This window comes from Salmo trutta, chromosome 9 (genome assembly GCF_901001165.1).
Source record: "Salmo trutta chromosome 9, fSalTru1.1, whole genome shotgun sequence".
Lineage (NCBI taxonomy): Eukaryota > Metazoa > Chordata > Actinopteri > Salmoniformes > Salmonidae > Salmo > Salmo trutta.
In genome coordinates, this window is record NC_042965.1 from 47,528,446 (window position 1) to 47,544,959 (window position 16,514).

General features: G+C 41.0%; 1 protein-coding gene across 1 annotated transcript in view; it reads left to right on the plus strand.

Moving 5' to 3' along the window:
- tmem8b (transmembrane protein 8B) overlaps positions 1-16,514 on the plus strand; it is a gene marked incomplete in the record, with an annotated part of 251,384 nt that overhangs the window by 203,431 nt on the left and 31,439 nt on the right. The window contains 1 exon segment of the mRNA XM_029763891.1: positions 16,328-16,424. Within this exon segment, the coding sequence (XP_029619751.1) occupies positions 16,328-16,424 (97 nt within the window).

Consider the following 16,514-nt stretch of genomic DNA (forward strand, 5'->3'; position numbering starts at 1 on the left):
TAGCAGTAAAACCTTGAAATCAGCCCTTGCCTTAACAGGAAGCCAGTGTAGGGAGGCTAGCACTGGAGTAATATGATCAAATTTTTTGGTTCTAGTCAGGATTCTAATTCTGAAGGTTGGCATGGAAAGCACTGATTCTGAAGGTTGTCATGGAAAGCACGGATTCTGAAGGTTGGCATGGAAAGCACTGATTCTGAAGGTTGGCATGGAAAGCACGGATTCTGAAGGTTGGCATGGAAAGCACTGATTCTGAAGGTTGGCATGGAAAGCACGGATTCTGAAGGTTGGCATGGAAAGCACGGATTCTGAAGGTTGGCATGGAAAGCACTGACTCTGAAGGTTGGCATGGAAAGTCTTAGGTAGGTTCTGAAATACAACGTGAGAGGCAGAGGGTAGAAAGAACAGTATTTGAAGTTAGTTTCTTTTGCTCGGAGTAAAGCAACGTTCTGGAAGTTGTTAATTACATGAGACGCTGTCTTCAAGTAGAGGTGTTTAGCCTCACATCTAATACACCAATGGAGGACCATTTTCAAGAATCAGGCATCAAAAAGGGCAACTTTGTTGAGCTTAGAAATCTGTCAAAAACTGGGTCATTAATCCATCCAAATAGCTGATCCCGTGGATACTCACTGTTGGTGCAAGGACAACTTCTGTTATTTCTCAAAGTGTGAGATAAAAATAATGAATAACGATAACGGGTAAAAAAAAACATGCCTATATACAGGTAGTACCAGTACCGAGTCAATGTGCAGCCAGTGGTGGAAAAAGTACCCACTTGTAATACTTCAGTAAAAGTAAAATGCTACTCGAGTAAAAGGCTGAAAGTTTTTGGTTTTAAATATACTTAATTGTACAAAATAAATGTAATTACAAAAATATACTTAAGTATCAAAGGTAAAAGTATAAATCATTTCACATTACTTATATTAAGCAAACCAGACGGCACCATTTTCTTGTGTATATATATACAGGGCCTTTGAAAAATATTCAGACCCCTTCCTTGACTTTTTCCACATTTTGTCATGCTACAGCCTTATTCTAAAATTGATTTAAAAAACCAACAACTCAGCAATCTACACACAATAACCCTAAACAGGTTTTTAGAAAATTTATTAAAATAAAAAAACATACCTTATTTACATAAGTATTCAGAACCTTTGCTATGAGACTCGAAATTGAGCTCAGGTGCATCCTGTTTCCAGTGATCATCCTTGAGATGTTTCTACAAGTTGACTGGAGTCCATCTGTGGTAAATTCAATTGATTGGACATTATTTGGAAAGGCACACACCTGTCTTTAAAAGGTCCCACAGTTAACAGTGCATGTCAGAGCAAAAACCAAGCCATGAGGTGGAAGGAATTGTCTGTAGAGCGCCGAGACAGGATTGTGTCGAGGCTGGCTGATTGTTCCTAGTGCTGGCCGCCCAGCCAAACTGAGCAATCGGGAGAGAAGGGCCTTGGTCAGGGACGTGACAAAGAACCCAATGGTCACTCTGACAGAGCTCTAGAGTTCCTCTGTGGACATGGGAGAACCTTCCAGAAGAACAACCATCTCTGCAGCACTTCATCAATCAGGTCTTTATGGTAGAGTGACCAGATGGAAGCCACTCCTCAGTAAAAGGCACATGACAGCCCGCTTAGAGTTTGCCAAAAGGTACCTAAAGACTCTCAGAACATGATAAACAAGATTCTCTAGTCTGATGAAACCAAGATTGAAACCTGAATGCCAAGCGTCACATTTGGAGGAAACCTGGCACCATCCCTAAGGTGAAGCATGGTGGTGGAAGCATCATGCTGTGGGGATGTTTTTCAGCGGCAGAGACTGGGAAGCAGAGAGATCCTTGAAGAAAACCTGCTTCAGAGAGCTCAGAACCTCAGACTGGAGCGAAGGTTCACCTTTCAACAGGACAGCGACTCTAAGCACACAGCCAAGACAACGCAAGAGTGGCTTCGGTACAAGTCTCTGAATGTCCTTGAGTGGCCCAGCCAGAGCCCGGACTTGAACCCGATCGAACATCTCTGGAGAGACCTGAAAATAGCTGTGCAGCGACGCTCCCCATCCAACCTGACAGAGCTTGAGAGGATCTGCAGAGAAGAATGGGAGAAACTCCCCAAATACAGGTGTGCCAAGCTTGTAGCATCATACCCAAGAAGACTCGAGGCTGTAATCTGAGCAAAGGGTCTGAATACTTTTGTAAATGTGATATTTCAGTGTTTTTCTACAAATTAGCAAACATTTCTAAAAACCTCTTTTTTCTTTGTCGTTATGGGGTATTGTGATGTCATTATGGGGTATTGTGTTGTCATTATGGGGTATTGTGATGTCATTATGGGGTATTGTGTTGTCATTATGGGGTATTGTGTGTAGAATGATGAAGGAAAAACACAATTGAATCCATTTTAGAATAAGGCTGTAACATAATACAATTATTATTATTATTTATATTTTTTAAAGTCAAGGGGTGGGAATATTTTTCCGAAGGCACTGTATATATATATATATATATATATATATATATATATATATATATATGGATAGCCAGCCATTCCAACACTCATGCATAATTTACAAATGAAACGTTTATGTTTAGTGAGTCCTCCAGATCAGAGGCAGTAGGGATGACCAGGGATGTTCTCTGTTTAGTGAGTCCTCCAGATCAGAGGCAGTAGGGATGACCAGGGATGTTCTCTGTTTAGTGAGTCCTCCAGATCAGAGGCAGTAGGGATGACCAGGGATGTTCTCTGTTTAGTGAGTCCTCCAGATCATAGGCAGTAGGGATGACCAGGGATGTTCTCTGTTTAGTGAGTCCTCCAGATCAGAGGCAGTAGGGATGACCAGGGATATTCTCTGTTTAGTGAGTCCTCCAGATCAGAGGCAGTAGGGATGACCAGGGATGTTCTCTGTTTAGTGAGTCCTCCAGATCAGAGGCAGTAGGGATGACCAGGGATGTTCTCTGTTTAGTGAGTCCTCCAGATCAGAGGCAGTAGGGATGACCAGGGATGTTCTCTGTTTAGTGAGTCCTCCAGATCAGAGGCAGTAGGGATGACCAGGGATGTTCTCTGTTTAGTGAGTCCTCCAGATCAGAGGCAGTAGGGATGACCAGGGATGTTCTCTGTTTAGTGAGTCCTCCAGATCAGAGGCAGTAGGGATGACCAGGGATGTTCTCTGTTTAGTGAGTCCTCCAGATCAGAGGCAGTAGGGATGACCAGGGATGTTCTCTGTTTAGTGAGTCCTCCAGATCAGAGGTAGTAGGGATGACCAGGGATGTTCTCTGTTTAGTGAGTCCTCCAGATCAGAGGCAGTAGGGATGACCAGGGAAGTTCTCTTGATAAGTGTGTGAATTGGACCATTTTCCTGTCATGCTAAACATTCAAAATGTAACAAGTACTTTTGGGTGTCAGGTAAAATATATGGAGTAAAAAGTACATTATTTTCTTAAGGAATATAGTGAAGTAAAAGTTAAAATTGTCAAAAATATAAATAGTAAAGTACAGATACACCCAAAAACCTCTTAAGTAGCACTGTAAAGTATTTTTACTGAAGTACTTTACACCACTCTGTGCAGGGGTACAAGGTAATTAAGGTAGCTATGAAAATATAGGTAGGGGTAAAGTGACTAGGCAACATGATGGATAATAGACAGTAGCAGCAGTATACTGTAGGTAGGGGTAAAGGATAGATAATAGACAGTAACAGCAGTATACTGTAGGTAGGGGTAAAGGATAGATAATAGACAGTAACAGCAGTATACTGTAGGTAGGGGTAAAGGATAGATAATAGACAGTAACAGCAGTATACTGTAGGTAGGGGTAAAGGATAGATAATAGACAGTAACAGCAGTATACTGTAGGTAGGGGTAAAGGATAGATAATAGACAGTAACAGCAGTATACTGTAGGTAGGGGTAAAGGATAGATAATAGACAGTAACAGCAGTATACTGTAGGTAGGGGTAAAGGATAGATAATAGACAGTAACAGCAGTATACTGTAGGTAGGGGTAAAGGATAGATAATAGACAGTAACAGCAGTATACTGTAGGTAGGGGTAAAGGATAGATAATAGACAGTAACAGCAGTATACTGTAGGTAGGGGTAAAGGATAGATAATAGACAGTAACAGCAGTATACTGTAGGTAGGGGTAAAGGATAGATAATAGACAGTAACAGCAGTATACTGTAGGTAGGGGTAAAGGATAGATAATAGACAGTAACAGCAGTATACTGTAGGTAGGGGTAAAGGATAGATAATAGACAGTAACAGCAGTATACTGTAGGTAGGGGCAAAGGATAGATAATAGTCAGTAACAGCAGTATACTGTAGGTAGGGGTAAAGGATAGATAATAGACAGTAACAGCAGTATACTGTAGGTAGGGGTAAAGGATAGACAATAGACAGTAACAGCAGTATACTGTAGGTAGGGGTAAAGGACAGATAATAGACAGTAACAGCAGTATATTGTAGGTAGGGGTAAAGGATAGATAATAGACAGTAACAGCATGGTACTGTGTGTGGTGAGTGGGAAAGTGTGTGTGTTCGTCAGTATGCATGTTTTGTGTGTGTGTGTGTGTGTGTGTGTGTGTGTGTGTGTGTGTGTGTGTGTGTGTGTGTGTGTGTGTGTGTGTGTGTGTGTGTGTGTTTGTTGGGCTGTCAGTGTAAGTATGTGTGAGTGTGTGGATAGAGTCCAGTGTGTGTGTGTAGGCAATGCAGGAGATTTGTTAGTGCAAGAGAGGGTCAATGCAGGTTAAACACCAACTCAGTCCTTCAAGTGCTGAAAAAATATCCTAACAGTCCCTTTAATCCAGTGTTGGTTGTTTTCAAAAGACAGTGGGACACCATCAACTTGGGACACCATCAACTTGGGACACCATCAACTTGGGACACCATCAACTTGGGACACCATCAACGTCAGGAATCCCCCGTTTTAACTCAAAGGTTATTTGTTCATCAAGAATTTTTTTTAAAGGAAGTTTCTCAACCGTTGCCATCTAGGGTTGCAAAGAGAGGGTATATTGTTGGCAAACAACCGGTAGTTTTGCAAACCCTAGTGCTGTCCGCTCAACAGTTATTTCAAATTGGTCAGTTCCGCTCTGAGAGAAGCAATAACAGTGACTCATAGTGGGAAGCCTTGTCGATCTAAAGTGCTTTTACTGATTGGTATGATGGAAACATTTTTGGTTCGTTCAAACTATTCTATTCAATTTGTCTAAAATCAAATAACCAATTTGACAGTTCAATGGGATTTTTTTATTTATTGAATTGAATGAAAGCTTTTAAATTGTGATGTCGCCATCTGGCCGACACACTCAACTTCCACCATGACACCGTGCCCCACTACGATTCCCAACATCAACTTCCACCATGACACCGTGCCCCACTACAATTCCCAACATCAACTTGTTACCATGACACCGTGCCCCACTACGATTCCCAACATCAACTTGTCACCATGACACCGTGCCCCACTACGATTCCCAACATCAACTTCCACCATGACACCGTGCCCCACTACGATTCCCAACATCAACTTCCACCATGACACCGTGCCCCACTACGATTCCCAACATCAACTTGTCACCTAACTTAAAAAAAGGAAAGAAGTAGTCAACACTTTTATTTGTGGTTATACACTCACCGACCAGTTTATTAGATAAACCATCCCATTCGCAAAAAAATGGTTCACTCCTACAGACATTGAGTCATGTGGCCATGACTTGCTATATAAAACAGGCAGACCGGCATCAAGGCATTCAGTTACTGTTCCATTGAACGGCAATACCGACTGAGCGTGGTATGATCGTCGGTGCCAAGCGCATCCGGTTCCAGTATCTCAGAAACGGCCACCCTCCTGGGCTTTTCACGCACGACAGTGTCTAGGGTTTTACCTAGAATGGTGCAACAAACAAAACAACATCCAGTCAGCAGAAGTCTTGTTGGAGAAAACAGCTTGTTGATGAGAGAGGTCGAAGGAGAATGGCAAGAATCGTGCAAGCTAAGAGGCGGGCCACACGCCTCTCAGAACGCACAACTCATCAATCCTTGTCACGGATTGGCTATTGCAGCAGACGACCCACCGGGTTCCAGTCCGATCAGCTAAAAACAAGAAGAAGCGTCTCCAGTCGTAACGCCATCACCAACACTGGACATTTGAGGAGTGGAAAAGCATCATCTGGAACATGACAGCGAGTTCAGTTTATTTGAGTGTCCTGGTCAGTCCCCAGAACTCAACCCAGTAGACCATCTGAAGGTCTATAGGTTCACCACTGAAGGTCTATAGGTTCACCACTGAAGGTCTATAGGTTCACCACTGAAGGTCTATAGGTTCACCACTGAAGACCTATGAAGGCCTATAGGTTCACCACTGAAGGTCTATAGGTTCACCACTGAAGACCAAAGAAGGGCCAGATGTATACAGAATGGTGTCGTCTGCGTAGAGGTGGATCAAAGAATCACCCGCAGCAAGAGCGACATCATTGATATATACAGAGAAAAGAGTCGGCCTGAGAATTGAACCCTGTGGCACCCCCATAGAGACTGCCACCCCCATAGAGACGTCACCCCACTCCTCCGCTCTCGCCACTGGCTTCCAGTTGAAGCTCGCATCCGCTACAAGTCCATGGTGCTTGCCTACGGAGCTGTGAGGGGAACGGCACCTCCGTACCTTCAGGCTCTGATCATGCCCTACACCCAAACAAGGGCACTGCGTTCATCCACCTCTGGCCTGCTCGCCTCCCTACCTCTGAGGAAACACAGTTCCCGCTCAGCCCAGTCAAAACTGTTCGCTGCTCTGGCACCCCAATGGTGGAACAAGCTCCCTCACGACGCCAGGACAGCGGAGTCAATCACCACCTTCCGGAGACACCTGAAACCCCACCTCTTTAAGGAATACCTGGGATAGGATAAAGTAATCCTTCTAACCCCCCCCCTAAAAGATTTAGATGCACTATTGTAAAGTGGTTGTTCCACTGGATATCATAAGGTGAATGCACCAATTTGTAAGTCGCTCTGGATAAGAGCGTCTGCTAAATGACTTAAATGTAAATGTAAATGTTCGGACAACAGGCCCTCCGATTTGACACACTGAACTCTGTCTGAGAAGTAGTTAGTGAACCAGGCAAGGCAGATAATTATGAGTTTTTTACTCTCTCGGTAACAAATTACTAGTCCTCACTGTCCGAGATCGAGTCAAGACCGATTACAAATGTATCCAAAACCGAGACAAGACCGAGACACTCAACATGTGGTCTGGAGACCAGACTGTACTACAACACAAGACCGAGACACTCAACATGTGGTCTGGAGACCAGACTGTACTACAACACTGGTCAATGTCCTTATCACTCAACATGTGGTCTGGAGACCAGACTGTACTACAACACAAGACCGAGACACTCAACATGTGGTCTGGAGACCAGACTGTACTACAACACAAGACCGAGACACTCAACATGTGGTCTGGAGACCAGACTGTACTACAACACAAGACCGAGACACTCAACATGTGGTCTGGAGACCAGACTGTACTACAACACAAGACCGAGACACTCAACATGTGGTCTGGAGACCAGACTGTACTACAACACTGGTCAATGTCCTTATCCGGGATTTAGCCAAGTCTCTGTGAGAACCAAATTATATGTGTTCGTGTCATGCACCCAGATATCAAGAAAGTCCATATTTGATCAAACTTTGTACATTGATAAATCAAATCAATTATTTCTCACATGCGCCGAATACAACAAGTGGAGACCTTACCGTGAAATGCTTACTTACAAGACCTAAACCAACGGTGCAGTTCAGTGATACAAGCCCTCTTCGTGATTTGAAAACAGTATTTGATACAATAGCACTGGAGGAACTTACCACAGTGGGCTTCAGTAACAGAGCTAATAGTGGAATTCAACTTGATGGGCACAATATTATTCCTGACAATACCCCTGGGAATATGGTAGCAGTATTATGATAGCTCTGTGAAATAGTGGGATCAGTTACCTGAGTAGGGGTTGTTTGAGTCGTGTGTTATTACGGGAAAGTGGTATCGTCAGTAGCTACTGCAGAGCCCTCAGAGAACACCTTGTTCCATCAAAAAAACAGCCTGCAGTCTTAAAGTGCATGATGATGCTTGGTATAGATGTTGTGGGCAGTGTACTTGTCAGTTTATTTCTCTTCCTCTATGTTGTGTCAGTTCTTTCCTCTAATCTTACCATAGTACTCTGCCTCTCCTCCTTCAGTCAGACCTGCTAAAAAAAAACATGCAGGGAGGACATCTTTATTTTCGTTCCTTTTCCAATATGCCCCCTTAGACACAACTATGACAAAACAACCAACAAAAATGGGTCACAACTCCTGTAGCTCTGTCACACGCTGGGTCTGTACATAGTCAATGGTAAGCTTCGAGGGGACTCCTATGGTGGGTAGACCTTTAGCTCATCTCTTGGCAGTAGTACTGTAGACTACTTTATCACTGACCTCAACCCAGAGTCTCTCAGAGCGTTCACAGTAAATAAGAATTTGTTCTTAACTCCCCTATCAGATAACAGCAAAATCACAATCTATTTGGACAGAGCAATACTCAACCATGAAGCATCGAAGACAAACAAATAGCATACTATTAACAAATGCTATAGATGGAAGGAAGATAGTGTAGGAAACGACCAAATAAAAAATTGGCCAACAACAAATCCAATCCTTCCTAGACAACTTCCTGTACAAAATGTTTTCCTGCAATAGTGAAAGTGTAAATTTAGCAGTAGGAAGCATGAACAGTATATTTGACCTATCAGCTAAGATATCACATTTTAAATTCAAGCATAAAAACCTAAGACAACTGACAACAGTGACAAATGTTTTGATGAAGAATGTAAAAACCTTAGAAAGAAATGAAACACAGAGAACCAGAAAACCTTAGCTTGCTACTTCACTATGGTAAATCACTAAAACAATACAGAAATACACTGTGGAACAAGAAGGAACAGAACGTCAGAAATCAGCTCAATGTAAATGAAGAATCCATAGACTCCAGAATCCATAAATTGGAAAACACCAAGCAAACAACAAGAAGAGTTATCTAATCAAAACGGAGATGTATGGATAAACCACTTCCCCAATATTTTTGGCCCTATAACAAAGAACCAAGAGCGAAAACATATGCATGATCATTTACTAAACTTACAATCAACTATTAAAGACAACCAGAACACACTGGATTCTCCAATTACATTGGATGAACTACAAGACAAAATACAAACCCTCCAACCCAAAAAGGACTGTGGTGTTGATGATATACTAAACAAAAATGATAAAATATACAGACCACTAATAGGTTTCAAAAAAGATTTTGACTCAATTTGTTATGAGGGTCTGCTATACAAATTGATGGAAAGCTGTGTTGGAGGAAAAACACATGACAAATCCATGTACACAAAGAACAAGTGTGTAGTTAAAATTGGCAAAAAAAACATAAAAACACATATGTCTTTCCTCGTGGTCATGGGGTGAGACAGGGATGCACCTTGAGCCCCACCCTCTTCAACATTTACAGTGTCTTCAGAAAGTATTCATACCCTTTGACTTTTACCACATGTTGTTGTTACAAAGTGGGATTCAAAAAAATATTTGTCCATTTTTGTCAATGATCTACACAATATACACATGATCTACACAACAAAATCTAACATTGGAAGAAAAAATTAAACGCAAATATATCTTCATTACATAAGTATTCACACCCCTGAATCAATACATGTTAGACCTTTGTCAGTGATTACAGCTGTGAGTCTTTCTGGGTAAGTCTCTACAAGCTTTGCACACCTGTATTGTACAATATTTGCAAATTATTATTTAAACAATTCTTTAAACTCTGTCAAGTTGGTTGTTGATCATTGCTAGACAGCCATTTTCAATTATTGCCATTGATTTTCATGGGGATTTAAGTCAAAGCTCCTGAGTGGCGCAGTGGTCTAAGGCGCTGCATCTCAGTGCAAGAGGCATCACTACAGTCCCTGGTTTGATTCCAGGCTGTATCACATCCGGCCGTGATTGTGAGTCCCAGAGAGCGGCGCACAATTGGCCCAGTGTCGTCTGGGTTTGGCCGGGGTGGGCCGTCATTGTAAATAAGAATTTGTTCTTAACTGACTTGCCTAGTTAAATAAATACAAAATGTATAAAGAAGCAGTGACTAGGCCACTCAGGAACATTCAATGTTGTCTTAGTAAGCAACTCCAGTGTAGATTTGGTCTGGTGTTTTAGGTTGTTGTCCTACTGAAAGGTGAATTTATCTGCCAGTGTCTGTTGAAAATCAGACTGAACCAGGATGTTGCCTGTCCTTAGCTCTATTTCATTTATTTGTATCATTAAAGAAACTCCCTAGTCCTTGCCGATGACAAGCATAGCCATAACATGATGCAGCCACCACCATGCTTGAAAATATGAAGAGTGGTACTCAGTGATGTGTTGTGTTGGATTTGCCCCAAACATAACACTTTGTATTCAGGACATATAGTTAATTTCTTTGCCACATTTTTTACAGTTTTACTTTAGTGCCTTATTGCAAACAGAATGCATTTTTTATTTATTTTATATGTGTATTCTGTAAAGGCTTCCCTCTTTTCACTCTGTCATTGAGGTTAGTATTGTGGAGTAACTACAATGTTGTTGATCCATCCTCAGTTTTCTCCTATCACAGCCATTCAACTCAGTAACTGTTTTAAAGTCACCATTGGCCTCATGGTGAAATCCCTGAGCGGTTTCCTTCCTCTCTGGCAACTGAGTTAGGAATGACTCCTGTATCTTTGTAGTGACTGGGTGTATTGATACACCATCCAAAGTGTATCTAATAACTTCACCTTGCTCAAAGTGATAGTCAATGTCTTAAGTGGCATTGTTAAAGCTCTCTGGTTTGTGTTTGAAAATCAGTGCTCGACTAGAGGACCTTAATGATAGTTGTTTGATACAGAAGTTAAAATTCACAAATCATGTTAAACACTATTATTGCACACACAGTCCATGCAACTTATTATGTGAGTTGTTAAGCAAATTTTTACTCCTGAATGTATTTAGGCTTGTCATAACAAAGGGGTTGAATACTCATTGACTCAAGCCATTTTTAGCTTTTAATTTTTAATTATTTTTTTAATTTTACCTTTATTTAACCAGGTAGGCAAGTTGAGAACAAGTTCTCATTTACAATTGCAACCTGGCCAAGATAAAGCAAAGCAGTTTGACACATACAACAACACACAGTTACACATGGAGTAAAACAAACATGCAGTCAATAATACAGTAGAAAAATAAGTCTATATACAATGTGAGCAAATGAGGTGAGATAAGGGAGGTAAAGGCAAAAAAGGCCATGGTGGCAAAGTAAATACAATACAGCAAGTAAAACACTGGAATGGTAGAGTTGCAGTGGAAGAAAGTGCAAAGTAGAAATAGAAATAATGGGGTGCAAAGGAGCAAAATAAACAAATAAATAAATAAATAAAGTAAGGGAAGAGGTAGTAGTTTGAGCTAAATTATAGATGGGCTATGTACAGGTGCAGTGATCTGGGAGCTGCTCTGACAGCTGGTGCTTAAAGCTAGTGAGGGAGATAGATTTAGATTTTTGTAGTTCGTTCCAGTCATTGGTAGCAGAGAACTGGAAGGAGAGACGACCAAATGAGGAATTGGCTTTGGGGGTGACCAGAGAGACATACCTGCTGGAGCGTGTGCTACAGGTGGGTGCTGCTATGGTGACCAGTGAGCGGAGATAAGGGGGGACTTTACCTAGCAGGGTCTTGTAGATGACCTGGAGCCAGTGGGTTTGGCGACGAGTATGAAGCGAGGGCCAGCCAACGAAAGCGTACAGGTCGCAGTGGTGGGTAGTATATGGGGCTTTGGTGACAAAACGGATGGCACTGTGATAGACTGCATCCAGTTTGTTGAGTAGGGTGTTGAAGGCTATTTTGTAAATGACATCGCTGAATTTGTAATTAATTTGTAAACATTTTGAAAAACACAATTACATTTTGGCATTATGGGGTATTGTGTGTAGGCCAGTGACACAAAATCTATATTTAATCGTTTAAACACAACAAAATTTGGAAAAAGTCAAAGGATGTGAAATACTTTCTGTATTTCAGCAAATTGGCATTTGCACTAGAACAGTCTGCCACACCCGGCCTCACCCTACTGGACTCGGAAATCAAATGTCTACTGTTTGCTGATTATATTATTGATTGTATCTGGTGCTTCTGTCCTCAATGTCAATCTACTATCCCCCATAGTACAAAAGTTGACCTATTCTGTGCAATAAATAAATATTCCAAATATAGTCTGGGACAGTTGCGGGATGCGATAGTGTTACGTGAATTTTCAAATCCCAAGGATAATAATTAACAATCAATAAGCCCCAAGGTTTGTAAGAGAACTGGGTTAATAATAATTAGGCAAGGACTCAGCTTTTCTGCAAAAGGTCTTGTACAGTTTATTCAGTAGAATGTTCTGCAGTTCATTACACAAAACATCTATTATATACCAGGCTTCTCATTTACGCACACACATTACACACTAACACTAAGGAGAGTTCATTGTTCTTCCCCAGAACTCTCAACACCGTAAATCCTTACCCAGCTGACAGTATTTTAGTACTCTGAGATTAGGGAAACCTGGAGGGTTCGAGCTAGGTCAGGTCAACCACAGTTTAACAGTTCTTGATGTTTATTTAAACACACAGACCTCCATTCCTCTCCTATCCTAGTCAATCTCATGAGACTTATGCTCAACCCTTTAGTTACTTATTCTACAGGCTATATAGACCATATCCCTAAATTCAGGGTAGAATTATTTCATCATTTACTCTCAAGCAGGAATTCCTTTAACAGATAGATCCCATCTTCATACAACCACTATCATCAGAAAAACCTTTTTTAACGCAATGTGACTGAAACAACAGATCAGAACGTTTAGCTTAAAATGTTGATAAACTATTAGGCTATTTCTTCACATTATAATCCCAGCAATGCCCAGATGGTAGTGGGCTATAAACGTTAATGTTTCATTAGCAGGAAAACACCATTATCAAAAGTGACCGCAAATGTGATTATGCAGGTAATGATTTAATTTTAAAGGTGCCTTTTATGGTGAAAATTATCTCTCCCCAAACTTGAAACTCACGCGCTGCTTATATATGTAGTTAGGCTCTACACCCGTTGTAAAGCAGATGAATGTGATTCATTTTAAGAAGTTATTTGTCCACTTTAGTTGTGATACAAACCTTATCAAAACACATAGGACTATGGGCTACTAACCTTATTAAACATATTGGACTATGGGAGACTAACCTTATTAAACATATAGGACTATGGGCTACTAACCTTATTAAACATATAGGACTATGGACTACTAACCTTATTAAACATATAGGACTATGGGCTACTAACCTTATTAAACATATAGGACTATGGGCTAGGCTACATGAGGTGTGATACTAACCTTATTAAACATATAGGACTATGGGCTACTAACCTTATTAAACATATAGGCCTATGGGCTACTAACCTTATTAAACATATAGGACTATGGGCTACTAACCTTATTAAACATATAGGACTATGGACTACTAACCTTATTAAACATATAGGACTATGGGCTACTAACCTTATTAAACATATAGGACTATGGGCTAGGCTACATGAGGTGTGATACTAACCTTATTAAACATATAGGACTATGGGCTACTAACCTTATTAAACATATAGGCCTATGGGCTACTAACCTTATTAAACATATAGGACTATGGGCTACTAACCTTATTAAACATATAGGACTATGGGCTAGGCTACATGAGGTGTGATACTAACCTTATTAAACATATAGGACTATGGGCTACTAACCTTATTAAACATATAGGACTATGGGCTACTAACCTTATTAAACATATAGGACTATGGGCTACTAACCTTATTAAACATATAGGACTATGGGCTACTAACCTTATTAAACATATAGGACTATGGGCTACTAACCTTATTAAACATATAGGACTATGGGCTACTAACCTTATTAAAACATATAGGACTATGGGCTACTAACCTTATTAAACATATAGGACTATGGGCTACTAACCTTATTAATCTAGAAAAAAGAAACGCACCTTGATAATTTATTGTTAAAACGAGAGGCTGCCTGGATCTTTAATTTAAAGACACTTGCTCCCTTCGGTCTCAACATAGACTTTGATCTGAAGCCATTCTTGTGATTATTGTGATTTTGCCATTGTAATTGTTTGTTAGATACTTTTTAGACTACAAATGCTATGATCATATGTTATCCATTTGTTTGTCTTTTTGTATGTTCCTTGTATACCATTTTTTTAATATTTCAGTTAACCAATGATATTAGGCCATACTTGGCCATGATTACAAACACCTGTGTGTCTCTTGACACTATATAAATGACTCATCTCTCAGTGTTTGTGATGATACCCTGATGAAGACAGCTTCGCTGTCGAAACGTTGGTTATTACATTGTTGCATCTGAGCTCTTAGAGTGTGCGGCTTTCCTTTATTTTCTACTAACCTTATTAAACATATAGGACTATGGGCTAGGCTACATGAGGTGTGCGACTATAATCACAAAAAGTAGAGATAAAAAAAGCACTGTTTCTTGCTTTACGCTCGGCATCATTCACAACTGATAATATATAATTTACAAGTGATAAGCTAATATTATCACCCATCAGACTATTCTTGATGTAATCTTGTCTTTACATACAATACTAAATAATATACTAAATAATATACTAAATAATATATGTGTGAAATTAGTTTTGATTTAGAATGGACCGTTATCATGCACCTGTCTGGAAACAGGGTCAGCAGGGGAAAACAGGGTCAGCAGGGGAAAACAGGGTCAGCAAGGGAAAACAGGGTCAGCAGGGGAAAACAGGGTCTCACGGATCCCTCCGGAACTTTCACTACGCACACCTGTCCCTTATTCCCACTGATTAGTCCTTGTATAAGTGAGCCCTTTGGTTTCCCTCGGGCTGTTCCATTATTGTTACTATGTCCGTTAATGCGTGTGAGTACCTGTGCTGTGTGTTTTGGGCTTTCGTGCCATTGTGCAGATGATTACGGGTCTCGTCCCGTGTGTTAATCGTTGTGCGCTTGTGTTATTTATTAGAGGTACTCCTCGCTCTTTTGTTTGGGTCTCAACCCTGTGTTTTTGTTACGTGTATGTTTGGTCTTCGTCCTAGTGCCTTTACACGGCACGCTGTAATTTGGGCTGAATAAAAAACCCTATTACGCATTCCTGCGTCTGTCTCCCGATCCTTCATGCCAACGTGACACAGGGGCAGCAGAGGGGGAAAAGTACATTTAATCTATGCACTTAAATAGCGAATGGAGGACGCTTTTCCCATAGTTCATTTTCATGCCAGCCAGGTAGGCTATACTCCTGTTGTAAAGAGAAGCAGAGCTTGGAGAAGTCTAATTACTGTGACTAAACGGTCACGTGGAATTTGACTGCCTTCATGATGCGTGGCCGACGGTGTGGCAGTAATACGGTCACCGTAACAACCCCAATCACAGCAACAAGATTTGCGGCCTGTTGCAAAGGGCAACCAGTGCAAATCCAACCTATATTTATCCATTTATTTGTCTTCCCCCACTATTCATACTACAACTATTTCCACATTGCTAAAACACTGAAATATCTTAATCTTTTTTAAACCTTTTTGAGTGTAATGTTTACTGTTCATTTCTAAACAGTAACGAGGCATGATGGGGGATTTGTCACGGTTGTCGAAAGGAGGAGCGGACCAAAGTGTGTGTCGTTCCACATTTTATTTATACTGTGAAACTATGCGATACATAAATAAACTGAATGACAAAAAACAACAAACCGTGACGCAGAGGTGAAACATACACTACTCAAAATTAATCTCCCACAAACCCAGGTGGGACAAACACCAACTTAAATATGACCTCCAATTAGAGACAACGATGACCAGCTGCCTCTAATTGGAGTTCATCCCAAACAAAGCCCAACATAGAAATACAAAAACTAGAACATAACAACATAGAAAAACTAAGCTAGAAAACCCCCCTGTCACGCCCTGACCTACTCTACCATAGAAACAACAACTTACTATGGTCAGGACGTGACAGGATTGGTCTCCTCCTACAGGGATCATACAGTAACAAGGCATGATGGGGGATTGGTCTCCTCCTACAGGGATCAGTCTCACCCTCCAGTGTCTCAACTCCATGTCTCCTCCCAGCTCAGAACTACAGTGTTTTTATAAAATGCAATGCCGTGCCCTATCTAACGGAGGTGTGTGTTTCTCCTGCAGTCTTCGTTGCGAGGAGAGAACATCACGGTGTTTGGCTGTCTGAACCACGGCATGCCCCTGTCCCTGAAAGACAACTCCTCGGTCAAATGTGAATCAGGTAGGAGGAGCTGCTGCTTTGATAGAACGTATTGCAAAGATAACAGATATCTCTGCATCCAGGCGATTATTCCCATAAGATCAGATAAGC